Here is a 25909-nt window from a genome sequence, read left to right as displayed (position 1 = left end):
TTCTGTTAAATGCTAAACAGTTGCATCCCTAATACTTAAAGCTTGCTGTGCCTTCCATTGCCAGAGCCTTCAAATAAACTAAGCAAGCTTGCTTATATAGCAGGGAAAAAAAAAAAAAAGATATTTGAAATGCTGAGACAGTGCCAAATGCATCCCAGAGCCCTGTGTTACCACGAACTGGCCAACAGTCATTGCAGCTGAGACCAGAGCTGGTTTCCACATTGCTTTGTTTATATTGACTGCATTTATGATGCCTCAGAAGTTGCCAGTAAAATATTTATTTAGCAGTTAAAACGTTCTGCAAATGATTTTGCTGTCCCAAAAGATAAATATTTCTCAGCATGCTGAAATGATACATTGGTGTTTTTGTTAAGGAAATTGCATGTTGATAAAATTTTCTCAGATTACACTCTGTCGTTCCTTTGTATTTGAAGTGGCCACATTAATTTTTTGTGATATTTATTGTAATTGTAAATTGCACTGAGATTAGAAACATTAAACTTACCATAAAATGAAACACATTTCAGCTATTTCCGAATCATCTATTTAAGGGCTTGAGGACACTTTTGATCCTTCAGGTGGATCCGAGCACTCCAAGCTTTCAGGACAAGGATCCAACACAAACCAGAATCCTACTCTTAACTATTTGGGAGTTATTTTTTTCCCCTTTCATTTCTTCTTCTTTATTAAGTTATTATCCAGCACTATTTCGGTGTGTCCCTACACTGCAAAATTTCAGCCTGAGGTTTGCAGCAGATTAGAACTTTAAGCAGACTGTAAAAAAAAATAAAAAGACACCACACTGCTATCTTCTCTCCTTCCTTCCACTTCTTTTATCTGCCAAACAACAGTCACATCCATAGTTTTGGTTAAGCTTAACAGATTTAGGCAACATAGTATATCTCTAGACAAAGCCTGAAACTGCAAACAAATGAGAGTTGTCAGTAATTGATGTTATCAACGTTTCCATTGCACAGTGAGGTCTTTGTGCCTGCTCCCAGACGGGCAGGGCGTTGGAATTATGTCTCAGGTCCACATTAACCTACACCATAAGCAACTGAGCAGTTCTACTGTACGTGACTGAAAAGTAGCTTCACTTCCACCCACAGGTGACTCCAAATTGAAATCTTCGGATGCAAAACAGGAGCTATTTTTGGTTTAACATCTGCATTAATGTATTAAACTCCAATTTTTGGCTATTTGTGTATTAGGCATTAATAAAAGCAAAGAGCCATCTGAAAAGTAATAGGAGAACCAGATGTCTTTCCTCACTCTAACATAAAGGAAGCCAGCCTTTGACTTCTCTGCATATCTGCAGAGGTACTGGGGCTTACCAAGGCCAGGAGGGATGCTTGCTTCAACAGACTCAGTGCTTCATCTATACAGAAAGGACCTCCAAACAGCATCACACATGGCATGTCAAGTTTTACCAAGGGAATAAATACACCTCAGGTGATGTATAAATGCACAGAGATCAACACATGAAATTCTCACACTGCACGTAATCACACAAAGCTGTTCTTTCCGAGTGCAAATAAATACACACACGTTGCTCAATAAAACATCTTTTAGTTTGCTGCTTAGATTGCTGTACCGTGGGTCTTCATGGGTTGCTTCATAAATCCTTGTGTCAAGAGACTACATCGTCTTCATTCTGGAAGCATAAAAAACAAAATTAAGATTTTGCAACTATTATTTCAGGATTTTCTTATTTATTTTCTTTTGTGTAAGTGGATTTATTATCATTGTTACTATTATTTAGTAATATTTAGCTGCATTACCTACTACCATCAGGTAGTATCTCTAACCAATCATATTATTTCATATCATGTTATCAATATCTGATCATATTATATCAGTATCTGTGTCAACTGAAACAGGTTTCTTAGTTTTATGCTTAGAGTCTAACCCATAGTGCATCCCTGGCAAAGTAGAAGACACATTTTCAGCTGTGCCATCTGAAACTCATTCCTATCAATAACAGTAGTTTGCACTGACACGCTTGATTTCCCAGCCACAGATCTCAAGCATTTTATAACAGAAAAGAAATAAGCATTACTCACATCCGTAGCCTATTTAGGTGCAAGGACTCTGATGAACATGTCTGCAAGTCTCTGCAGCATGCTGACCAGCATTCCAGTTCATCCCTCTAAAGAAGAAAGCTATTCCTAGCTCTGTCGTGGTCTTCCTCCTCAACCTTTGCTCTTCAGTTATATCTTATGGCATCCTGAACACATTGCCTAGATGCAGTCAGAACATATTTGTTAAGATGGAGGATCCCAGAAATCCATTGGAACGCAGAGCAGTTCCAGATTAATCAGTCAACAAGAAAAATATTCTACTTCCCAAAAATTCTCATCTCCCTTCCTCATCAACCTTTTAATTCATCAGATTATCTGGGTTTTGTTATAAAATTAAACCATTTTCCAGCATTGAGGGAGAGCTTTTTCATATCTCCCTATGCAATAAACATTCTTTTTGCCTTCTTTTCTTCCTGTAGGCTTTTTTGTGCCATCTGACCTTACCAAGCATCCCTGTGACTCCACAGGGAACCTACATGGACATAAACATTGAACACACAGGAAACGAAGTTCTGATTCTAGCTGCTTTCAGACCAACTCTTCAAAAAAGGCAATACAAACTTTTCAGTAACTGATCTTGGACATCAATGAATTCCAGCTCTTAAAATGTGCATTCATTAGGAGAAATCAAACCCAGCTTTATAAACGAATGTTTGCAACCACAACCTACAAAGAGGTTTCCACCCTTTCCTCTGAAAGCACGGATGCACCCCTCAGCCAGCACACGAACCAGAGTGAAACACTGAGGCCTCTTCCATAGGAATTTAAGTCCTCTGGTAATTAGCAGGCCTGGGAAGATTCTGAATCAAAGCTAACCAAGAAAGGGCAACATGATTGCATGAGCAGGGATTATTCTGACACAAGGACTGGGTTTCACTCCAAGGACGCTGATACTGGGGATTTAGGATATCACAGACTGATATGAATTTACAGCCAGGACCCTGAAAAAGCTCTCCATCACATATGGAGACACACAAACCAGAACATTCCATGCTAGTGATTTTTTGTTACTTTAAGAAACACTGTACGTGATCATTGGTAGATACATTTTGGCTATAAGCTAGGACCATCACATCACAGACCAAATATAGTGTCAAAAATCAGTACGAACTCCCTGATATGACTGAGATGTGGGGAAGGCAGAGGGATACTGGAGGAAAAGTTGGCACAGTCCCACAGAACAAAAAGTTGCATGGAGAAAAAGAGGATATTGTCCTTGTCAGAACATGATCCAAAATACATCAAATGAAATTAGTGAGTGGCAAGTTAAAAAAGCAAACAAGGAGTCATTCTTCAGATGTTGCACAGATAAAAAAAAACATGTCTCCAGACAATGTGGCATATATACCAAAGCCTATTGGCTGGAAACAACAAATAAATGCAACAAATGACTACAGGCTAATTGCCACTTTCACCTCAGAAAACCCCTGAGCAACAAATGCCTGCAAAGCAACAATATGCTTACCTCTTCTGTACCTGTCACTGGGCACATGACTGACTGCCATCAAACGTAGCACACAAAACAGATTCAGATCTGTCCTCAGATTCTTGGGAAATCCTTTCTCACTGTCACCTTTCTCTGCAGATAAATATTACTTTGACAGAAAAGTAGTGAGGGTAGGGATGCTGAAACCTTCGGCACGCACTGATTTAATTGAAGATTGAAGTGAGGAAGAGGAGAGTATAAACAAATAGGTGCGATAACTGAATTATCTCATTATTAATCTTCTAATATTTGATTTAGAAGTGGCTCATCAGCTTGTCTCAGCTCTTACAGGTACAGCTGCACAGGAACTAAAGGGATCTGAGTAGAACAAATAAGACTCAGTCATGTAGACAGAGGCTGGCAGTGCAGGGAAAACACTTCTGATTTGCAGTAAACAGGACAGGACCTACGTCCACACCACTCTGGAGCAACCATTATTTTCTATCCTCTACCCACTACCTAAGCTTCTTTATCAAAACAGTGCATATATGGATTCAGGATTAAACTTGCAGGTTTGCTCCCCCCATATGCATCTCCCAGCTGTGGCAGATCTAGTTATAATACCTTCTGCATTGAAAATTACCCTTTCTTTGAAGCTTTCATCTGCACTGAACGCAGTATCCGGATGTATATCTGACAGACTTTGTGGGACACTCAAGGACACGTTTACCATAAATACACCAATAAAAATATCATCAGGAAAACGCACCTGGAAAATGGGAGGTGTGTAAACCTAAGGTCAAACAAGAGAAATTGTACAGAGTGTATATAACCAAGCCTGAGAAAGCAGAGCATTTTATTAAGAGGGCAGAAAACACAGATTCATGCCAAAGTCTTTGGCCCACTTCTGGCTACCACCAGTTATGGGCTCTCTAATAGAAAGGTATTCTTTTCTTACCCAACCCAAACATAACTATTCCAGATTCTTAAAGGGATAAGATCTTCACTAGAGGTCATCTCATCTAATAGAAAATACGTTGATGGACTGTACACAATCCAAAAACATTTGTTAAAAAAACCTTATTTTCCTAATTTCTTTTTTTGCAGACCCAATGAAGAATATTGTTTCTTTCTATTAACTGTAGTATTTTAGAACTTTCTAGTTCTGTCAGGATGTCAGTTGCTTTTATAAATCCCTATTAAATAGAAAGATTGCAACAGAAAAGAGAACACAGCAGGATGACAGTGCCCACCTGACACTGCAACAACCAAAAGAGTGATGTTGGTCAATGAGTGGAACTCCTAAGAATCAACATAGTATAAAAATACCCTCAACTACACTGTGACTGTTTTAATAATGAGAGGTGATGCAATACTTTTGCTTACAGAGGCTTTTTTCTCCCTGATAGGTGTTTCTGAGCAGCATTTGCACATGTGGTACTTTCCCTGCTTCTCTGTTAAACAAGATCCAATAGGTTTACACTAGAGGCTACAAGGCTCACAGCAAACCACAAGGATCTCATCACTGCCTTCGTGGCAATCTGCTTTTCGTTCTAAGAAGGGCCATCTTCTGAAATAAGAATTAAGTACAGTTTCTAAATCTAAAAAATACATCATACAATAGAATGAAAAGGGATCCACTGAAACAGTAAAGATCAAGGAGTAGAAGGAAAATGCAGCAAGTTAAAAAACGGTTGTATATATAAAAATCCTGCTTGCAGAATTGTGGAAAGCAAGGAAACAAGAAAATGCCTTCTATTTGTTTAAATGCCTGGAAAACAGAAAACGTGACCCTTTCTGAGAAGAGGAATTCGTGAGTCTGGGGAGGAGACAGCTGGTACGACTTTCTGACCACACAAATGCCACAAACACCCTCTCCAATGCTACAGCTCTTGGCAGCAGACCATCACTCTGCCACTTCATCTACAGCTTTTCTGGCCATTTGTCCAGAATTTCTGGCTGTCCATAGGCTCAGTGGAAGCATGCAGTACGCACTGAGTCCATCATCTTCCAGATTCCTCAGGCTACTTTTGCACTGAAAAAACAGTGAAAGCAGAGGGGAGAATCAGAAACCCAGAGCAGAAATATAAACGCAAGTATTATTTTAAGTGTCAGGAAAATAGCTGTAAGACCTTCATAGAAACATGTGAAACTGTTGTCATTCAGATATTTCCTGGTCCATTGGGATTAAAAAAGCAGCAAAACTAAACAGGAATTCCCTGCATCGAGGATGCTGAGAGGTGGCTTAATCAATGCTGCATGCTGTCTCCAGAGCACATCATCCAGCAGTACCAATACAGCTTTACCCTGGCCAAGCTTGCCAGCTCCTAACAACCTGTGTTCCTTTGAAATCCAATACTCTTTCCTGAGTTCTGCTCCTCATATCTCTCTAGAATACTACCAGCTTGCTTTCACTGCTTCCACGCACAACTCTCTGTCTACCCTGATTTCTTCCTCTTCCTTCGAGGGAGGGAGAAAAGAATTAGGATGAATAAATGGCAACTTTCCCTCTTGAAATTCATCACTGTTACCATGACCTAATAGTGTATCCACCCCAGACTAGCAACACTACAATTAAGCAATCTATACAGACCCAGCATCACCCAATCCATTCTGCAAGGAGAGCATATGCTGCGTGTTAAGCCTGATACATTCCTCCTTCCCCACTCCAAGTCATGCTTCTCCCACACAGCCTGTTTTCACACTGCAAATGCAAAATTTAGCTAAGACAAAGTTTCCTGAAGACTGTCACAATTTCCATTCAGAGAATCAATTCTCTGGAACCAAAAGGAGAAATCTTGACTTACAGAATTCATCCTGAACTGCGGATCCTGGGGTTCAGTCTTCACATTGCTCCTGCTGGGGATAAAAGAGTTAACAGACACTATTTCATTTGTACCCACCAGCCAGCAAAGGTTACAGACCGCTAATTGATGTGGTTATGTAAAATTTCTGATGTTCTGTGTATTTTCTAAGGGTTTTGTTTTTGTTTTTTTCAAACTTGCCTGTATTTTTCCATTTAAACTGAGGATATAAAAGTTAAATCCAGCGGGCTTAGCTGCAGTTTACACACTGGGAAGTGTAAAGCACTGGAATTTACAAGCTTTCTGTACCATACACACACACATTACAGCTAAACCAAAATTCTGCAAATATTCATTAAAATTCAGAAGTAAATTCAGCCATATTTACAGCTGCTTCACTTTTGCTTTCTGCAAATATTTGAGCACTTGTACTTTACTAGTGCAAATACTAGTGAATAATGAACTTTAATTTCAAATAACCCACGACCTTAGCAGAGGACATTCAGATATGAAATGTGTGGTCTGTATGCTTATCCAATGAGAAGTGTGTGCTGATCAAGAAACAATGAGTACTTTTAACTTCTGGAATTGATGGTATCAAGTCTGAATACATTTTCACACCTATTAATGGGGAATTTTCACACCACATCACAGAGTTAAAAGCAGTTAAAAGGACAACGAAAATCCTCACAGTGGCATTTCCATCTCAGCTGTGACAGTAACACACCTCGAACAGCCAAAGCCAGAGGAGGCTGAAAAACAGCAGGAGCTTCTGAATCAATCTGAGGACTGGTGCACAGCCCAGAGCTCTACTGGGGCCCAGCAGCCCTAAAGAGAACCACTGCCCAACAAATGGGAGCATCCAACAGCCTGGCTCTCACGTTGACAAAAAGGAGAAGAGGATGATCTTTGTTCAAGTATTTATTGAAAACTATTTTAATTTACTTAAGATGCTATTCAGTTCAGACAGCAATGTAAATGGGAGGTCAGCATTCAAAAGTACTTGTGGTTCATGTTCAGCTCTTAGTAAGTAGCTCAGAAAACGCCAACTGGGGGATCAGCTGGGAGCTGGCAGTCAGCTGGGCAGTAGGGAAGGAAAAAGCCCCTTAGCCCAAATGGAAGAGCCAGCTTCTTGCTTACAGACCTTGCTGTGTTTTGGGAGTCACTTCCTTGACCGCCAAATCAGATGAAACCTGCTGCTGTAGGATGACTTACACACACTTACCTGACACAACAGCCACACTACACACAGTGCGAGTTTGGAGGTTGCTGTAAGCCATAGAAGAACAGCCAGGGCAGGGTTTGGGTTGGCAGTTCTAACAATTGCAGAATTGTCTCTTCAGAAAAGCATCGGAGCTGCTGTAACACAAAGCTTTCGGTGTGTGAACAACCACTGCACATCCGCCTCTTCTCTTCACAGCTCTATTTTCTTCATCCTCGTGGAACATCTCTGATGGAGAGGGATTTTGCACAGGCAAGTTCCCAGGCTATTGGCTATGAAACATCAGACTGGGATCAGATGTCACAAAGAAACATTATTTTTGCACAATTTTCCACTGCAAGTCATGCTCAAGTAACTTCTGAGTATGAATAACAAGTATTTTTCGAGTATGAGTAATGCTGTAAGAACATGTGCACCTGAACCCAGCAGGCACTTTGTGGCACTGAAAGCCTCCCCCTTGAATAGCACCCTTACACAGAACACACGGGCTTCAGTATCTGCTCAGAGAGTGAGCTTACACTGCCAGCAGCCCTGGAAATAAGCAGCTGGGGGGAAAAAAAAGCGTCGGAAAAATAAATCTTTTCATTGCGGCTAATGCCCAACCTTCAGACACAGATAATCTCCTCGTGTTCATTCAGCTTCCGTGTCATTTCGTCCAGGCAAGTTTCCACGTTCCCAGCCTAAAACCTCTCTCAAAAACGCTACGGGCTTATTTTGTGGTTTGTTAATATAGGTGCAATGTAAACAACGGATTTGAGGATCTCGCATAGAAAGAACCCGTTTGGTACATAATCGTGTTTTAATGGACGGCGTTTGTAAACCGGTGAAACCGTACCGGGCTGTGAGCGCGTGTTTCCATCAGCGCGGAGCTGAGCGTTTACTCACACACGTCTCGGGACACGAAATCCGCCCCCTGACGAACGCCATCGATGTCACTGGAGGCGGTCATCGCACGGCGGAGCTCCGGTTCTGGCGATTCCCTGAGGATCGCACGGAAAGGTGCAGCCCAGCGGCGGGCACAGCCCCAACCGGCCCAGGGCTGCCCTGGATTCCGACCCTCCCGCAGCCGTTCCCCTCACCTTACCCGGTGCCAAAGGCCGTCCGTCTGTCTCCCCCCGGAGCTGTTTGCGGCCGGGAGCTGACGGAGGGCAGAGTCTGGCGTGGGTTTCCTCGAGAAGCTTCATAAAAAGCGAATGTAGGGCGTCGGAGCTGGAAACTCACCTGAAGGGCGTTTTGTTCAGAGAGCCGTCGTGACGTTCGCCGATTAACTGTGACCGGATCGGCGCTCAGACGTACGAAGGAACCGCTTTGATGGTGCTTTTCCAGCCCTCGATCCACGCCCTTTGCTTTGCTTACAGAGAAAACATCTCCCGCGGCACCTCTGCTGCTACGGCGACAGCGGGAGAGCCCGCAGCAGCGGCTGCGGGCCCGGCAGGGCGCACACGTAGAGCACAGCACCGTGCACACCGCTGCCCGGGGGCCGCACAGCGCTGCGAACCACCCCGGGCGGGGACAGCCCGGCCAGCCGGCTGCTCTCCCTGCGTCCGCGTCACGCTTCGTTCGGCTGTGAGAGGTAATTAAGAAACGGAGCCATCAGGCTGCACTAGGAGTGTGTGCGTTGGCACCAACCTGCTCGCTGCCGTTCCCTCCGGGCAGGCGGCAGTGCGGGGCGATGCGCCTCACAGCGCCGGGAGCGCAGCGCGGAACGAGCCCGGGGCTGAGGGACGGCTGCAAGAGAACAACGTAGAAACTCATTAAGAGATCAATGGCTTACAGCGAACGAAGTATTTTATAAAAAAAAATAAATATATATCTATATTTTTTCTTTAAATCGGATATAATTTCGTTTTCTTCCGACTGATTTCTCACGTAGATAAGAGGAATTCGGTTTTAATTCTCATCCGTGCGGCTGTTCTGTTTCGTTCTCACGTCGTCGCGGTGCGGGCAGCTCTTTCCGAAGGGAAAGTTTGCCGTTAAAGTCAGCACTGTTAAAACAAACGTTTCTAGGAGAATAATTCCACCGACGGAGCCACGAACGCGGAGGTCGCAGCAGCGCGGTGCCCCGCACACGGCTCTCCATTCACACCCCTCTCGCACACCATCATCGGACTGCCTGATGGCAGCCAACGCGAATACCGCTCGGGGCAGCCCGTCCCGCAGCCTCCAGCCGGTTCCCGGCCCGGCCCGTACGTGCTGGAAGCTCTCCGGGAGATCTTTCCTTCTGCCGGGAGAAGCCTGAAGCCTTACTGCTCCACCTCTACAGCTCCCAGGCCGGCGGAATGCTGCCATCGCCCCGCGGTGCCACACATCGGGAAGCGGCTCCCGGCGGCTGCTCGCGGCTCCAGAAGGGCTCAGTCGCACCCCGCCTGCCCCGATCCCCAACCCGAGGGCAGCAGCCTGGGGAGACGCGACCTGGAGCCTCTGCGGAGCCGCTGCGTTCCCCTAGCGCTGTTTGGAGAAAAAAAAAAAAAAAAGAAAAAAAAAAAAAAAAGAAAAAAAAATAGAATGAGTTTTCTCATTTAACGCTTTTACGGTCTGTGAAAAATAATCACTTGTTCACCACTTACTCAAATGTGAAAAGAAAATATTAACACGATATCACAAGCGCAACAGGAATAACGTTTCCAAAGCGCTACTTAATGTTGGACACAGCCTGTCTGTCCGTTAAGTCAAGGCAGCCGGGAATCCGCCTTCTAATTACACGCGGTTCTTCCTTTCGGCTGCGCTGAAGCTGCTGTGCTGCAGCAGAACCGCGGGCTGAGAGGAGACGGGGAAGAGCCGGAGAGACCGCGGGGTTCCGCTCCTCGAAAGCGCCGTCCTCGCCCTTCCCGACGCTGATCCCTGGCCCCAGGTCACGCCGAACCTTTCCACTTGATTGTTTGCTTAAATCCAGGAGTCGTTTCAATGTAAGAATATGAGCTCGCTTCCTGTTTACTCAGTACGGCGGTATCCTACGCTTACCGACACTCCATCGCTCGGCCCGGCGGTTTGCTTTACGTGCTCCGGCAGCGGGAACCGGGGGGCACCTAGGGCAAGCAGGGCTGGGGGGGCGGGCTAATGACCGCCTGTAATTACTCAGCAGGCGAGCAATTAGCGCCCGGCAATTAGCGTTCCGCAGCCAGGTCTCGGCCCGGCCCTGTAAGGAGCGCCCGCAGCCCTCGAGGCCGGGCCTTGGGGCGGCTCTCCATCGCTCCCTGCCGCTCGCCACTTCCCGCAGAGCTTCTGGATTTGTTGTTGTTGTTCTTTTTTTTCGAGGACGATGATAATTGCATGTCTCTGTAGATGCTCTATGATTCGATACCTCGACGGAAAAAAAAAGTACAGCAAGGAATCAGAAAATTAAAAATAAAACAGTGCCACGGCTCCTTGCTACGTCGCCTCAACGAGCGCAGAGCCCCGGGGTCGGTGGAAGATTTCTGCTCCCTGTGCCCGAGCGCTGCCCAGAGCGGCACTAACAGCGCTTTCCCAAAGCGGCATTTAGATGTGCCGCCGCATCTCAGCCGCCTGTTAGACGGCAATGCCGCATTTCTTAGAGAAAAGACGACCATCGTCTCTCCCTCTGAGCGCGCCCAAGGCCCGAGTGGCCTCTGGGTGTGACGTGTGGCCGAGAACGAAGAAGAAAAAATAAAACAACAAACAAAACCAACAATATAAAGAAACGATTAAAAAGAAAATAAAAAACATTACTCAGAGCAATAGTCCATAAAATACTTTATTGAAATAAAGTAAATATCTTCGCATTAATAAAACCGATCATAAAATGCAGTTTTCGAGTAACTGGGGGCACCACAGGGTTTCACGCAGCGAGCAACGCCGAGGGCGGACCCGGTGCCCCCCGGCCACCGCGCACCGCGGGTCTCAGGGCCGGGACCCGAGCTGTGCGCTCAGTGCTCCGACCGCGGCCCCACCGCCCTCTGCCCCCGTCCTCTACCGCCCGGGCCGCTGCGCACGGGGTTCCTCCCGCCCGGGGCAACGCGCTCCGGGGCCCGGCGCGACGCTGGGAGTCCCCGCGCTCCCGGGCGGCGGCGGTGGGGCCGGGCCGTGCCCTCACTCCTCCTGGCTGACCTCAGCCGGCGAGCCCAGGCTCTCGGGGGGTTTCTCGACGTCCCGGGCGCGCTCCTGCTCCGAGAGCTGCTCGCTGCTGGGGATGGAGTTCTTCTTGGGGCGGCCCTTGGGCTTGGTGGGGGACTCCAGGCCGCCCCCCTGCAGCACCTGCGGGGCGGGGAGGGCACAGGGATAGCCGCGTAAAGCAGCGCTCCGGTCCGCGGCCCCGGCGGGGGAAGGTCCCCGCTCCCCGAGCCGTACTGCGCGGAACAGGGAGGGCTCGGGCAGCCCGTGTGCTGTGACCGCATGGAGCGGGGACATACACGTATATCAAAACATACATTTTTTTCCCCCCCCCCGGGAGGGCCCGGCGCCGGCACTTACTATTTTCTTCCATTTCATGCGCCTGTTCTGGTACCAGGTTTTCACCTGGAGCTGACTGAGCCCCAGCGATTCGGCCAGGTCTATTCTGCGGGCGGGAGAGAGGCGATGAGACACGGCCCGGCCCGCGGCTCTCCTCCTGCTCTCCGGACGATGCCCCCGCGCAGCCCCGCCGGTACCTGTCGGGCGTCGAGAGGTACTTCTGCTTCTCGAAGCGCTTCTCCAGCCCCATGAGCTGCAACTCTGTGAAGACGGTGCGGCTGCGGCGGCCCTTCTTGGCCTTGCTGCCCGGCTCGGGGCCGCCCGGCTCCAGCTTGCCGCGGAGGTGCAGCTCCAGCGGGAGGTGGGGCGAGGCGGAGCCGCCCTGCAGCCCCGAGCCGGCGGCCAGCAGCGCCGAGCCCAACCCCGAGCAGCCCAGGGGAGCCAGCGGGAACTTGAAGACGGCCGCCGGCTCCGCCTTCAGAACGGCTGCGGGAGAGAGCGGCCGTGAGAGCCGGGCGGCCCCGGGGGCTCCTCGCGTTGGGCTCCGCGCACGGCCCCGGGCCCTTCTCCGGCATCCGCCCCGAGGTCACGCCGTGCCCTGCAGCCGGCGGCAGGCAGTCACCCGCCCAGCGATCCTCGCGTTACCCGCGGAACCCCTTTGGAACCACATAAGAGCTGGTGGCGACTGACAGATTCAAGCGCAAGCGCTGCCGGGCCCACGGCCGCGCCGTCAGACTCGTGCTCGGCCCCGACGTGCGGGGCCCTCCCGAGCGCCCAGGGTCTCGCACCGAGCGGGCAGATCCCGCTGCCCTACGCAGCACCGCGACCGCTCTCCGAACGCTGAGCATGACCCGGGGGCTTCGAAAGCACAGGCGGGCCCGACCCGAGGAACACACACACAGACACACATCGGTGCAGGCCGGCATTTCAGACCGGTATCTAAAATAATCCCGAGTCCCCAGTGTTCCAATACAGGTACTTCTCCACTACGGGACTCGATGCTTTCTCGATTTCTTTTTTTTTAGAGGAAAACAAAAATTTTGAATCCTCCCGTTCCGTTCGCTTCTACAGATAAATGAACAGCGTCTCTGCAGATAAAGACAGCTTCGGAAGCGAAAGCGTTCCCGATCGCATATTAAATATTCACTCTAAAATAAAATAAATGTAAAATAAAATAACAAAAATCAACAACAACAAAAAAAAGCTAAACAAACAACCCCCCCCCAAACCAAAACACAACAAGAAATCTGTGCTTAATACCCTATCCTGCACCACGTCCCGACACAACACCGCGCGGCTCGCGCTCTCCATCCCCCATCTCTCCACGCACAGCACCGCTCCCCACGGCCCCACCGCCACCCGCACCCCACAGATGCGGTCCCATCCCCGCCCGGAGCGCCGCGGCGAGGTTTCCGAGCTCTCCTCCCATAGGAGCGGCCTCACACGCGCCGGGAACCGCGGCCCCACTCCCGTCCGACCCCGGCGGGACATACCGAGGTGATTGTGGTAGGGCCGCGCCGACAGCAGCGCCTGCACCCCGAACTTGAGCAGCTCCCCGGGCGGCGCTGCGCCCTTGGCGTCGGGGGGGTCGGTGAGGATCTCCTCAATCATGAAACTGCGGTAGCGGTGCGAGCGGTGGTCGGGAAAGGCTTCGGCCGGGAAGTAGTGCGCGGCCCCCAGCTCCAGCGGGTGCTGCATCCTCGCCGCCGCCCGGGCCGTGCCGAGCCGAGCCCGGCCGCCGGGCCCTAACGCAGCCCCCCGGCCGCTGGGAGCCGGGCAGCGGGGGCTCTGCCCATCGCCCCTACCCCGCCCTACCCCTGGGCAGGGCCCGGCGCGGCCCCCCCTCCCGCTCCGGCTCCGCGAGTGTCTCGGGACCGCCCCGAGCGCCGCCGGCCCGCGGCCGTTCCGCCGCACGCACGCACGGGGCGCGGCACCGGGCAGCACCTCCCCAACCCGGCCCGGCCCGGCGGGCAGCGGCCCTATTATACGGCCCCGGGGGCTGCGGCGGGCGGGGGAGGGCGCGGGAGGGGCCGCGGAGGAAGGAAGGGGCCGGGGCGGGCGAGTACCTGGAAGCGGGAGGTTACGGCGCAGCATTTGATCCGCTGCCATATAAAGCAAACGGGCCCCAAGGCGGGCAGCGGGCAGGCACACACCCAACCGAGTGCGGGCCCGGAGCTGTCGTGTCCCCCCCTCCTCCTTACGGCAGGGCGCTCCTGGCACCGCCCGCCACCTGCCCGCCCCCTCCCCGCTGCCACGGCCACGGTCACGCTCGGCCTCAGGCGGCACAGCACAGCACAGGGCCCCGCGGGATGCGGAAGGGCCACGAGCTCGGCTACATCTCTATGGGGAACTCGGAGCAGTTGGTCGAGAAAAGAAACAAAGCGCAGCGCGGAGCGGAACGCTTCCCCCGGCGTTTAGAGCCGCTTGACGAACATTCCGCTCAGCACAACGGGGTTCGTTTCGTTCCCCCTAAGCCGTGCCGCGCACCACCGCACGATTCGTGCTCGCTGCCGGAGTGCCCTGAGCGGGGCTCTGCGGAGGGGGTACAGAGCCGTCCTCCGGGAGCCGCCGTCGGGGCCGATCCCGCAGCCCCGCGTCTCGCCGCTGCCTCGGGCCCAGCGCCGCGGGAACCCCGCACGGAGCGGAGGGCACTGGGCAGGGCCGGGCACTGGGCAGGGCCGGGCACTGTGCCTGGGTCACTGTCGTTCTGTAGTGCTATGCCACAGCCTGCTACAACAGCCAGGTGCTCCCTCAGCTGCTCGATGCTCCGTCCCGCACTGACTTCCCCGTAACCCGCACCATGTGCTGGCACGAAGCGGTTCTGCTCGGATTTTCCGTTTTCTCCGCGTCCCGTCAATTTAAAACGACGCTCTACAACCCGTGAGAAGGGGGGAACCCTCCCCTCCTTTTCACTGCGGGGTTCCGAATGTCCCGGGCAAAAATGTATCCTCTTCCCTCGCCTCCACCTCTGGGCACAGCACCGACCCGAGCACACAGAACCGCTTCCGACAATTAGTGGCCCCGCAGACGCCGAGGGTCGGAGCCGCAGCGGTGCGGGTCGGTGCGGTGCTCCGCTGCGGGGCGGTGCGGTGCTCTGCGGGAAGAACGGGGGCTTTCACCTTCCGGCTGCACCCTCAGATAATGGTTTAAAATCGTTGCAATGCGAATCCCACCGCTCAAAGAAAATCGGTCGATGTATATATATGTAAATATATAGAACTATTTTTAATAGTGACTCTTAAAATGACGGAAATCGTTTAATTCACAGAACCCCCAAATCCGAGCGCCGATTTCGCACCTCGTACCCGGCTCTGCGCCGGGGGATGCGATCCTCTGCTGCTTCTCAGCCAGCCCCATGCCGGGGGGACGCGCTGGGCACTGTCTGCCATTCAGCAGCGATGGGGCGAACGAAGGCAGCCCCAAATTACGCGCACTTCGTTTTCCATCTACTGCAAGGGAAGCGCCGTGGTCTTAAAAAGAAAGCGCTCCGCATTTAACGGGTGTTTGTGTTGTTTGCACCAGGCGAAGCGTTTATCGTAGCGTTAGAAATGCAGGGTATTCCTAAAGCCACCTCACTGCTCGCAATTTGTTTCTATTCTTTAACCAAAACGTTTTCATTCGTTTCGGGACTCATCGATCCCTCCCAGGGCACACTTCACAGCCCTCCGCCGCTCACTGTCACACCGCGGCTGTTCCGAGGGCTGAAGGGGGATGGGGGGAGTGGAATCCCCGCGGTTCCGCATCTCTCCCGGTGCTGCGGGCGGTTCATTCCCGTTTTGAAGGGAAGGAGAGTTTTGTCCATTTTCCCATCTTTCCTCCGTTAAGATCCCATTGCGTTTCCCTGCTCAGAGCAACCATAACACGAAAAATAGCCAAAGAGAAACTCTCTTCTATCGGGGTACTTCAGGAAATGCCCTGAGTGCAACGGAGAAAGCGATTTTGTGCAGAAAGGGCGAGGAGTAGGTATGGATTAGATAGAAGTATATAGATATAGATAGATTGATAGATACAGAGATTAGAGATATATAGATGTAGATAAAGACGTATATATTTAAATATAGATATGGAGATGGTGATGGAGATGGATTGAACCCCACCGTCCCGCTCCGCCCTCGCACAGCCCCGCACCACCGGCCACGTCCTCACGGCCTCGGGGCGGCCTCGGAGCGCTGCGGGCCCCGGCGCTGCCTTCTGCTGGCACTCGGCGTCCAGGAAATCCGCAAAGCGGTTGGAAGAGAGTGGAAGCCGTGACATCACGCGGGGCAGGAGGGTGAAGGAGCGGCTCCGTCCGAGCAGCGCGCTGCGCTCGCGGCCGCGGGGAGCTCAGCGCTGACACGCGGATCCCAAAGCGATGATTGCGGCCACGCGGCCCGGCCGTCCCTTCCTTATAAAACAGGCAGAAGCTCTGTGCCCCCGCACCGAGGCACGTTCCCGCCCCGTCGTCTCCGGACCTCTTTTCTCCAAACCCTTCAAACGGACGGAATCTATCCTCATAGCTGCCGCTGTCCGGAAAGATCTGTGCCCGTACCGGGAGCTGCCCTCCGTGAGACCGCCGTGCTGCAGAACGCCAGCAGTGCACGCACAGTGAGTAGGACACGCTGGGACAAAACGGTGAGTCCCTCTCTTTTCTTTTTCTTTCTTTCTTTTTTCTTTTTTCTTTTTTTCTTTTTTTTTTTCCTTTTATAATGGTATCTCTAAAAGTGCGGAGTTCTGTTTTTTGTTTGTTTGTTTTTGGTGTTTTTTTTTTATTGTTGTTTTCCTTTGTTTTGTGGTTGTTTGTTTGTTTGCTTTGTTTTGTTTCCCCTTTCCCTCCTTCACAGAGGAGGGGAACAATTATCGGAAGCACAAACCAGCCGCGAGCGTCGGCAGAGGCAGCGTTGGAGCTGAGACAGCTCTTCCAGGCACTGCCCTCTCCGCACGCCGACCTCGGGGCTGACACGGGGCTCCGCGGGCTCAGCTCGCTCAGCTGCCCCGATCAGTGTCACGGCTGTCAGAGGACCGCGGTTACGCTTTCCCCTGCTGACAGCTCATACAGAGCTATCTATCTCCCTTCTCCACTCGGACCTGCTAGTAAACCCAAGAAAACCAGCCAACCAAAAGAAACAGCAGAGTCATCTCCATTGCTCAGGGCAGCCTCCTGCACTGCCCTGCCCAGGGGCCTCGCAGAGCAGCAGTTCAGGGGCACTGTCCATGCCGATGCTGACACGGTGCTGACATGGCGCTGGTACAGCCTTTAGCACCCAGCTCTCCACCTGTCACACACGAAACCAACGTGTTGCTTTGATGCACAGCTCCAACACGGGGAAATGCCGCTGAGCCCCTGATGTGATGGGGAGCAGGAGCAAAAATCCTGCAGTGTGGGGCTTCGGGATGGCGGTGCCACAGTTCCAGCCACAGCCAAACCCTGCACAGCACTGCCACAGCCACGTATGGGCACGGAGCCACGTGCAGAGCTGCAGGCAATGAGTGTGCTCTGCAATGGCCGGGCACAAACACACCGTGAGACAAAGGTGGGTGCACCAGGTCAGTAATTACAGCCTGTGTGAAACCACAGCTACGGCTGTACACCTATTTCTAGATGCTAAACAGGCCCCAGACAGAAAGCAAGGAACTGTCCTTATCGCCCTGGTGTTCAATTCAAGCAAGCCCCACCTCTGCTGCCCAATAAGAGCTGCCCTCCCTGATATCACATCATCCCCTATGCTGAGAACAGGTGATGTGTGCTGAGACAGCTCACTGTTCACTGACTGGAATAGGGCAGTTTATAAAATTAAGTTAATGATTACATCTGTGCAGAGAGGGGCCTCCTGTTATTAACAGTGAGATGAAGAAACAGAGCAAACCCCACATTCTGTGGGTTTGCAGCAGTGTTGGTCTGCTGGTTCCACCTGGCTGTGCCTTTATGGAGCAGCGGGGAGGTGCTGCAGGCATTTAACACAATAATGGCTAATTGAAACTTTTTATTTCTAAAATAGCACCATGTTTTATACATATTAAAATCATATGAAAGCTGACTTGCCAGACTCTCCTGAGCGCCATACAGCCAGTTAAAAAGCCTGTTAAGAGCCAATTAAATTCTATAACAGGCACATGATATAAAACAATTAGGTGGTGGCGGCTCTTTTCTGTTAGCTTATTTCTCTGCCTTTGCATCTCTAACCAAATCTCATTTTAAAGTGTGGTACAGACCCATCAAAGTGCCCTCCCAGCAGAGCAGGGGCAGAATCTCTCCCCACTCCCATGGAACCAAATAGTCTGGAGCTGGATGTGCTGCAGAGTGCGCCCACTGAACACAGAAGAAAATCACACTGATGAGAAATGCTTAAAGTTCCCAAACTGAACACCCAGGTGTCTGAAGTCCCACAGATGGTCCCTGCAGGGTGGGCTTGGTGGTGCCAAGCTGGGCACCAAGCAGTGTGCCTGATGTCCATGGCCCCAGGCAGCCTCTGTGGCCACCACCAGCCCAGGGCATGGCCAGCAGCTATGGGAACTGGGGATCCCAGGCACAGCACACGCAGAAGGTGAAGCTGATTTACCATCTTGGGATGGAATAATGTTTTCGGAATAAAATTATGCTGCATGGATTAGGATTTCCTGTATGCTGTTTACATTCCTGAGAGCCTTTATCTGTTTTAATCTCTATAGTTTGGCTGAGATTCAGTGGATGCTTAAAAATGAAACTTTTGCTGTAGGAGTCTTGGGCAGGAGTCTTGGGAGCAGGGCTTGGGCACAAGGAAACCTGATTTTCAGGAGGGATGGCAGGGAGCAGATGGCACTGGTTTAGATGGTACTGGTTTGCCATAGAAATGTGCACGGGGGGAGGGGGAGGTTGCCTTTCCTATGACTCCACACTTTCAGCAGTACAGCTGTGCTGCCCAGAGCCATCCCAGTGCTGTAAGACCAAGCTGAGCAAAGGCCTTGTGCCTCCTCTGTGCCTCATGCCTTGGCAGGAGAGATCCCACTAAAACCTTCTTTGCCCAACACCGGTCATGGAGTGGTGCGATGACATGAAGGCTGGTTTCACCTTGCTTGCTTCAGTGGGTACTCAAACAGCTGTGCCCTCAGTGGACATCCTACAGCTGGTGACTTCCCAGCTTGCACAGAGGACACCAATAAACCCCTGTCCTGGGACCCACTCAGGGCGATGCTCACACTACCAAACACCTGCTTGGTTCCTATTGATATTGCTGCAGTGCTAAAGGAAGGCAGGCAGCTCCTGGTCTGCATTCTGGGAGGGCAAACGCTGCCTTCATCAGCGCAGTGCCACCACCTCAGGCCAAATGAGAGCTGACTTCTGCCCTGTCTGCCCTGCAGCCCGACGTTCGATACACACATTTCTGCTCACCACATCCAGAACAGAACCATAAACCCATATATGGACACAACAGCTTAAGAAGTTTAAACAATTTTGCTTTTCTGTACGTATATTATGACACTTCCAAATTTTTTGGACGAAATTCCACGACCCGATAGCGATCTGATCCACAGATGGGTTCGCTTAGCTCAGTTCTAGGCTTTATCCGCCAGCTTCTTCCCTTCGCCTCCCGCTCACCGCGCAGGGCCGGCGGCTCCCGCAGCATCGCGGCTCCCTGGAAGCGGCACCGCGGCGGGGCCAGGGCTGGGGATGGAAGGCCGGGTTCGTGGCTCAGGGCCGGCGGATCTCGGGCCGCGGGTGCCCTCTGCCGGGCCGGCCCCGCCGCAGCGCCAGCGTCCCCGGTACATCGCGAGGGATACGAGCAGCATCGCAGCGTGTGACCGCCTCGCTCGAATCTTTCCAACAGTTTTTATCATTTCGGTTCCAAAAAAGGAAGAGGACTCAAAAGCTGAGACTGTAAGAGCCTAATGAACGAGGATCTTTGTTGCAAAGAAGTTTTACGTCAGTGGCAATAGAAATGCCTCTGCGCATCGGACCGTTGGGATGCTGGCACCAGCAGGCCAACTGCAGCAATGTTCTGAGATCCTCCAGCATCACAGATGCCGTGGAAGAACCAGGGTGTACAGCGATACACAGGAGAACCTCCTCACACCCATGCTGCTGGTGCCTCATCCTGCACACCAGCTCACTAGCTGCTTCCTGCTAAAGCTCCAAGCTGTACTAAAGCAGCATGCTCTTTCCAACTTCTCTCCCTCACCTCCCATCCTCCGTTTTGGTCCTAACTCCTACTCCTGCCTCCCAAGGCTCTTTGAGTGCATCCCAGAGGCACACCCAGAGTGCTCACACACTGAACCAAGACAGCAGTTTCCCAAGCCCGTTGCTCTTACAAAGCTCCTGCATGCTCCCCTTTTCCCAAATCCATACCATACGCTCCAGCCATGCTCTCTGCTCATACTTTATTTGATTCCAAGGCAGGAAGCTGACCAGCACTGTAAGGATTGGGCCCAAGGACACAAAGCTCTCCCAGCCTGCCCTTGGCCACGCACAGCTCCCAGCATAGCCCTGTGCCTGCAGGCAAATGGCACAGACCCATGATGATCCCGTGTCTTCTCCTGACCCCTCATTTGTCACCCTGCCAGCCCTCCTGTGGGACAGCACCACTCCAGCTGCAAGGAAGGGTTTGTTCCCTTTCCAACACCTTGCAGCAGAGTGCCAACCGTACTCAGAGCTTCTTTTCCTTCCAGTTCATGCTGAGCTCCTAATTAAAAAGCAAACGGTGGTGATCAAAACCCACACCCTTGGGAACCAAATCATTTCTGTAGATGTTTCCTGATCCTTTTTACCAAGCCCAAGTTCCCTCAGCCTTCTGTCAAGCCTGCTTGCTGCTGAGAGTCCCAGTGAGTGGGAACTGGGCATCAGCTTCCAGCTTTCCACTCCGAATGACAAGCCTTTGAGTTTTAAAGGATAGCCATCCTCCAGCAAGCTATGGAAGAGCCTTTCAGTTTGACGTTTTTATAAACACCAACCTTTTTATCCTCACTGTTTGTTGTTGGAGGAAATCCCTTCTAGTTCTTACGCATGTATAACATATAAAACAATTGAATTAATACCATATGGGGGTAGAGGGGTGAAAAGTCACGTCTACAGCCAAAATAGTTCAGCAAAACTGTACAGCTGAGGTTTAAGATCGCCTTCAGTGACTTTGAATTTTGTTTAGACATCAGTGTTAATATTTCGTATGGATTATGTGCAGATTACAACAGTATGTGCTGCGCGCTGTGTAATTTATGAACTATTAAACTTAATTCTTATGCTTTGGGGTTGTGAGTTATAACCGAGCAGAATCTAAACTACCACCAAATGGAAGACTTTCTCCTTTTTCTTGATTAACATAAAACTTCAGCGGGTTGGCAGGGTGCGTAAAACCCAAGGTCGAACACTTGCATACCCATCCCCAGCAAGCTGATAGCTCAGGTTTTAGAAATTTCAGTATTTTCTATGCTCTTCACGTGTATAGCAGTAGTGATAGAGTTCCATCTGACTGGCTTAGTGCTGTATGTGAGACTGAGGGTGGCAGTGAGGAAGTGCTTTTGTGCCTCTGAACTACTGAGGAAGGGCTGATGGTTACACTGAGTAATGTGGGTGTGTACATCCAGAAATTCTGCAGGCATCCCGGCAGCACTGACGACATGCCTGCATGGTCCTCAAAAACAGAGCTGCAACTTCTTGACTGTGGTGGCGTGGGGTGTTTTTTTTTCACGTAGCTTGACTAGACACCAACCCAGCTGTGACAGCAGGGAGCTCAGGGCAGGCCAAGCCTCAATGCTGGCTTACTTGGGCTCTCGTGAATGACGTTTCTCACTCCCAATCCACGAGTTTACACAGCAGAACTTCAACAAACAGCTGTGCAGAGGAGGAAGAAGGAATCACTTAAAGAATATACCTGGAAATCCTGAGCAGCAAAGAGGAGGTGCTTCTACTGCCCCGACACAAAGCTGCAGGCCCCCACAGCCCTGTCTCACCCATCTATTGGCAGCGCTCAGAGAACAACCAAGGTTTGGCTGGACTGGGCTTTTGTTCCTTGTGGATATTCAGCATCTGGGGCTCTATCCAGCAGCTGAAACACCATAAGGACTTCTACAAATTACACCCTTCCATAAATTATATTTTACTTTGACACATTTTAGTGTTTACAAGGTTTACTTGGGAGATGAAACAAAAGCTAATTACATCAACTGATACGTCAAGAAAATGGATGGATTTGATATCCCCTCCAGATGGGCTTCCTTTGCCTGGCAGCACGCACAGCACATCTTACAGCAGGGAGACAGAACGCGTTAGGAAGGCACATCTCAGCCATCAGACTGACACTTCTTCATTACAGCGTATTTATTTTTTATCACGTGCTTTGACAGAAGTCTCATAAAGTGTTACGCTCCTTCTGTAGGGTCAAAGTCTGGTGACCTTCCATGATTTTACAGAGAAGGAACATAATTTTAGAGGGCATGTTTATTATTTCTGAAAACAGACTGTTTTCTATGCCAAGAGAACAGTTTTTCTGGACGTACTTAGATGACAGCTCCACTCCACTGGCTCGCCCTCCTGACGAAGTCTCTCCTGCCAAGTGGTTTTGATCACAGTCTGGCAAACAACACCACATTAATAGTAGAGCTGAGCAAATAACCTCCAAAAAAACTGCTGATTTTCAAAAAAACCTTCTTCTTATTGCCTGCATAATATCTCTGAATCAAATGTGGTTTCCTTGAGCTGTAAAAGGCTCTAATTTTTATAAAGAAAAAATGAAATCCATGGAATCAGACAGGCTGTTTGCAGAATGGTTAGCAGTGGCGAAGCAGCCCGTCTCCCTGTGCCCTGGGAAACAAGTGGCTGAGACCCTCCTGCACAGCTGCACGTGGCTGTCAGTTCAAGCTCTGGAAACACAGCTTGCAGCTCTGTTTGTACTGACACAACTTTCATGGAAGGGGGCAATGAGATCACAGCCAAAGCAAACCTGCTTTAAAATCCAGCTCTCCAGCAGCACTTCCATCTCTATGTGAGAGCTGCCCCTGCATACCCAGTTCCAGTAGCATCAATGGATTCACAGAATCACAGAATCATTTGAGTTGGAAGGGATTCCTAAAGGCCATCTGATCCAACCCCCCTGCACGGAACAGGGACACTTACAGCTCCATCAGGTGCTCAGAACACAAGCAGCCTAACCTTGGATGTCTGCAGGGATGAGGCACCCATCACCCTTCTGGACAATCTGTGCCAGTGCTTCACCACCTTTATCCTAAAAACCTTTTCCTTACATCAAATCAGAATCTCCCCAATGAGAATTCTTCCTCTGAATATCTGTAATTCCCTTTACCAAAGCCTAATCCTGAAGTCTCTCTGGATTCTGTTCAGTGCCTTGAAGACCATTTTAACAAGGCTTTACATCTGCAGCTCAGCCTTCCTGACCTCCCTTTCTTGCCCTCCTACACAAACCTTGGGACAGATTGCTCTGTTTTGGCAACTAAAACCAGCATAGAGTCAATGCCCCACTCCTGCTCCTCAGCCATCCCAGGCAGTTTGTTAAGAAGTAATTCCTCCTTGACCTGGTTCTATCTTTCCAGGGAATAAAAAAATAAAAAAATCACTCCTTTAATCCCTGCTCTTTCAACATTTCCCTTCGTTTCCTTTTGTAAGCGGCCATTCCAAAGTGCAAACATGTTTTCTTTAGAGGGAAAGAAAACTATTATTTAGTTAGTAATTGTTTCTAATCCAACATACCCACTCCGGTAGCAAATAGCTGCTTTCATGCACTCAGAGGCTCTGAGCAGGCACTGATTTTTAAGAAACTGATCACATGTGTATAGAGGTGACTGAGAGCAGTCACTTAGCATCACAAGGGTTATGGCATTTATGGCATTTATCCTTTGTAGGTCCACCAACCCAAGCTAATGTGGAAGCCATGGAAAACCCCCTTCAATTGAAGGCTTATAAAGTCAAAGAGAAAAAATTAAAAAAAAAACATCAAAAAGCTGTAAATTCATAAGCTTTAATCATCCCCAAATCACCACTAGATTGAACTACGCCTCACTTAAAATATTTCTTTCTAATGCTCAAGGCAGAGTGGTAAGAGAATATGGTTTAAATTAGCTCCCTGCAAACTTACAGCTGCTATGGTATCCTATTAAAATTTATTTCCTTCCATTGTGGCTCACACATTAAGTTGCAGCTATTGGGTTGCATGCAACTTCAACCCTTACAGACTTTATAAAATGAAAAGTACTTAAGAATTTTTTTAGAAGATCCAAAGGTTACACACAGATGAATGATGAAAGCAGATTACTAAAATAAAGAGCAGGTCACACCTTCACCTATTGCAGCAGCATTTCTTCGGTGTCTTTTTGGAAGGCACTGCCACCTTCCACTGAGCACTCCTCCAACCTCAGAAGCAGCCCCTCCAGCTATTTTTTCTTGCTACAGCGTTGTTTCACTGCACCTGCCGATTACCCCTTTCAGTCTTTTGTTCCCTTCCCATAACACTGATGTTCACTGTGAACAAGAGAGACATTGTCCCGTGCAGTGATGTGCCTGTGTAAGCACCGCAAATGAAAGGCTTGCAGTGAAAGCCTAAATCATCTTTGTAAATGCTGTGTTTATGCTGGAAAAGGTCACTGTGGCAGAAAGCAAGTGGGACTTGAGAAAACAAGAGGAGGAATAACACATTTAAATTCAGTGCTTGCACAAGAGAGGTAAGGAGCAGGAGCTGCCTGGATGCAGAAATCATGGTACAAGTTTGAAGGTAAACATCCTGTGCTCCTCACAGTGTCTTACTCACCGGATTAACCAGGTACAGTTTTCACCAGCTACCTGCAGGCTTTGAAGTGGAAAGTGCTCAGCACGTCTCGCCAACAAACATGCTTTACATTGGCAGAACATGAGATCAAAGTGCAAAACACCACAGGTGCATCTCCAAAACGTGTATGAACTACTGCAGTGAAGCACCTGAACTTCGAGATGAAGCAATCTGAGCCCCAAAACGCAAGGAATATAAAAGGAAGGCAGTATCTTACTAAGGAATAAAGTGTGAAGAGTTGAGAATAAATAGCACAGACGCACGCTGTTAATTTGCCACAAGGTGGCATGTGCTGATCTACAATAAGTTTCAGCCAGGTAAGGTTTCTAAGATCCAAACAGCAGGACTTAGATCTGGGAAAGGTGGGTTCAGCCTCACGGAGTTACTGTGCAGGTATCTGCTTTGAACTCAGCTCTACACAATCTCACTAACGTACCCAGAAACATCACCAAACTTGAAAGCATGCTTCTTCCTGCAGGAAGTTTCTGTATCATGTAATTACACGAGCACCAATTTGGGAGCAGATATCCCAAGGCACACACAGCTCAGCATTCCAGGCCAGGCCCAGCACGAGGCTCCACCACCTCCCAGGGCTGCCCATGGCACTGCTCCTGCTGAGGAGTGGATCAAAGACATCGATGCCTAGAAACTTAACAGCACAGGTTTGTTACCGTTCAGTCAGGCATTCTTTATCAGCAGTGCCAGGTGGGGATATTTCCACCATAAGGGCTTCAAAGATGACATGATTCAGAGTCCATCAATTTCCACAGATAGTACATATTCATCAACTACTATTCATTAACATATACACACCTATCTCAGGCAGTGATTTATCAGGTTTCCAGTCTTCCATTCCATGGTCTCTTCTACCGTCTGGTGTCCTTTTAGCATCACGACAGCCCATTCAGCAGCCTTTTCCTTCATCCTATGGTTTTCTTCACACTCTCTAGATGAACTCTCTTAATTGACACGTGTTCAGTAGGAATGCCTATTAGAAGTAATTTATAGGTACCAAAATTGTAACATTTGCTCACTCAGACATTATTTCCGAACACCTGCTTGTCTTTGGATGGAGGAAAGTTTGGCAACCTGCTTTCTAATGCTGTAAACTGGAGTGCTGGAAGACAAGGAGGCTTCTTTTGATGCTTGGCAAGCCTACTCACATAGTTTCATTATTGTTTCTTTTGCTGTAAAGCAGAACAGCCTTACAACACGCTTTCTAGTCTATAATGCTACATCCAGAACTA

At 49.7% G+C, this 25909-nt stretch overlaps 1 protein-coding gene and 1 long non-coding RNA gene across 2 annotated transcripts; both read right to left on the bottom strand.

Moving 5' to 3' along the window:
* Nucleotides 1–1299: 1299 nt before the first annotated feature.
* Nucleotides 1300–10582, bottom strand: LOC149916418 (uncharacterized). Its single transcript, XR_016470222.1, has 7 exons — nt 10101–10582; nt 9403–9981; nt 8755–9261; nt 7537–8671; nt 6315–6366; nt 2064–2240; nt 1300–1654 (listed from the first exon to the last, which is right to left on the bottom strand). It is a non-coding gene; the product is annotated as an uncharacterized LOC149916418 (long non-coding RNA).
* A 661-nt stretch (nt 10583–11243) lies between these two features.
* Nucleotides 11244–13784, bottom strand: BARX1 (BARX homeobox 1). The gene is made up of 4 exons (XM_090148550.1): nt 13434–13784; nt 12138–12426; nt 11962–12046; nt 11244–11745 (listed from the first exon to the last, which is right to left on the bottom strand). Exons 1-4 carry the CDS (start codon nt 13636–13638, stop codon nt 11581–11583), a joined length of 744 nt encoding a protein of 247 aa, XP_090004676.1. The 5' UTR covers nt 13639–13784; the 3' UTR covers nt 11244–11580.
* Between the last annotated feature and the right edge of the window lie 12125 nt (nt 13785–25909).

The sequence above is a fragment of the Phasianus colchicus genome, chromosome 11 (assembly GCF_987193195.1).
Source record: "Phasianus colchicus chromosome 11, bPhaCol1.hap1.1, whole genome shotgun sequence".
Lineage (NCBI taxonomy): Eukaryota > Metazoa > Chordata > Aves > Galliformes > Phasianidae > Phasianus > Phasianus colchicus.
This window is presented reverse-complemented; position numbering and strand designations above follow the sequence as displayed.

What these genes read in the sequence shown, in the direction of transcription:
- BARX1 (XM_090148550.1), bottom strand. Translation starts at nt 13,638, where the DNA reads ATGCAGCACCCGCTGGAGCTGGGGGCCGCGCACTACTTCCCGGCCGAA. An exon ending in GCCCTACCACAATCACCTCG is followed by an intron (nt 12,427 to 13,433) that starts GTATGTCCCGCC and finishes TCTCTCCCGCAG; the next exon opens with CCGTTCTGAAGGCGGAGCCG. An exon ending in TACCTCTCGACGCCCGACAG is followed by an intron (nt 12,047 to 12,137) that starts GTACCGGCGGGG and finishes TCCCGCCCGCAG; the next exon opens with AATAGACCTGGCCGAATCGC.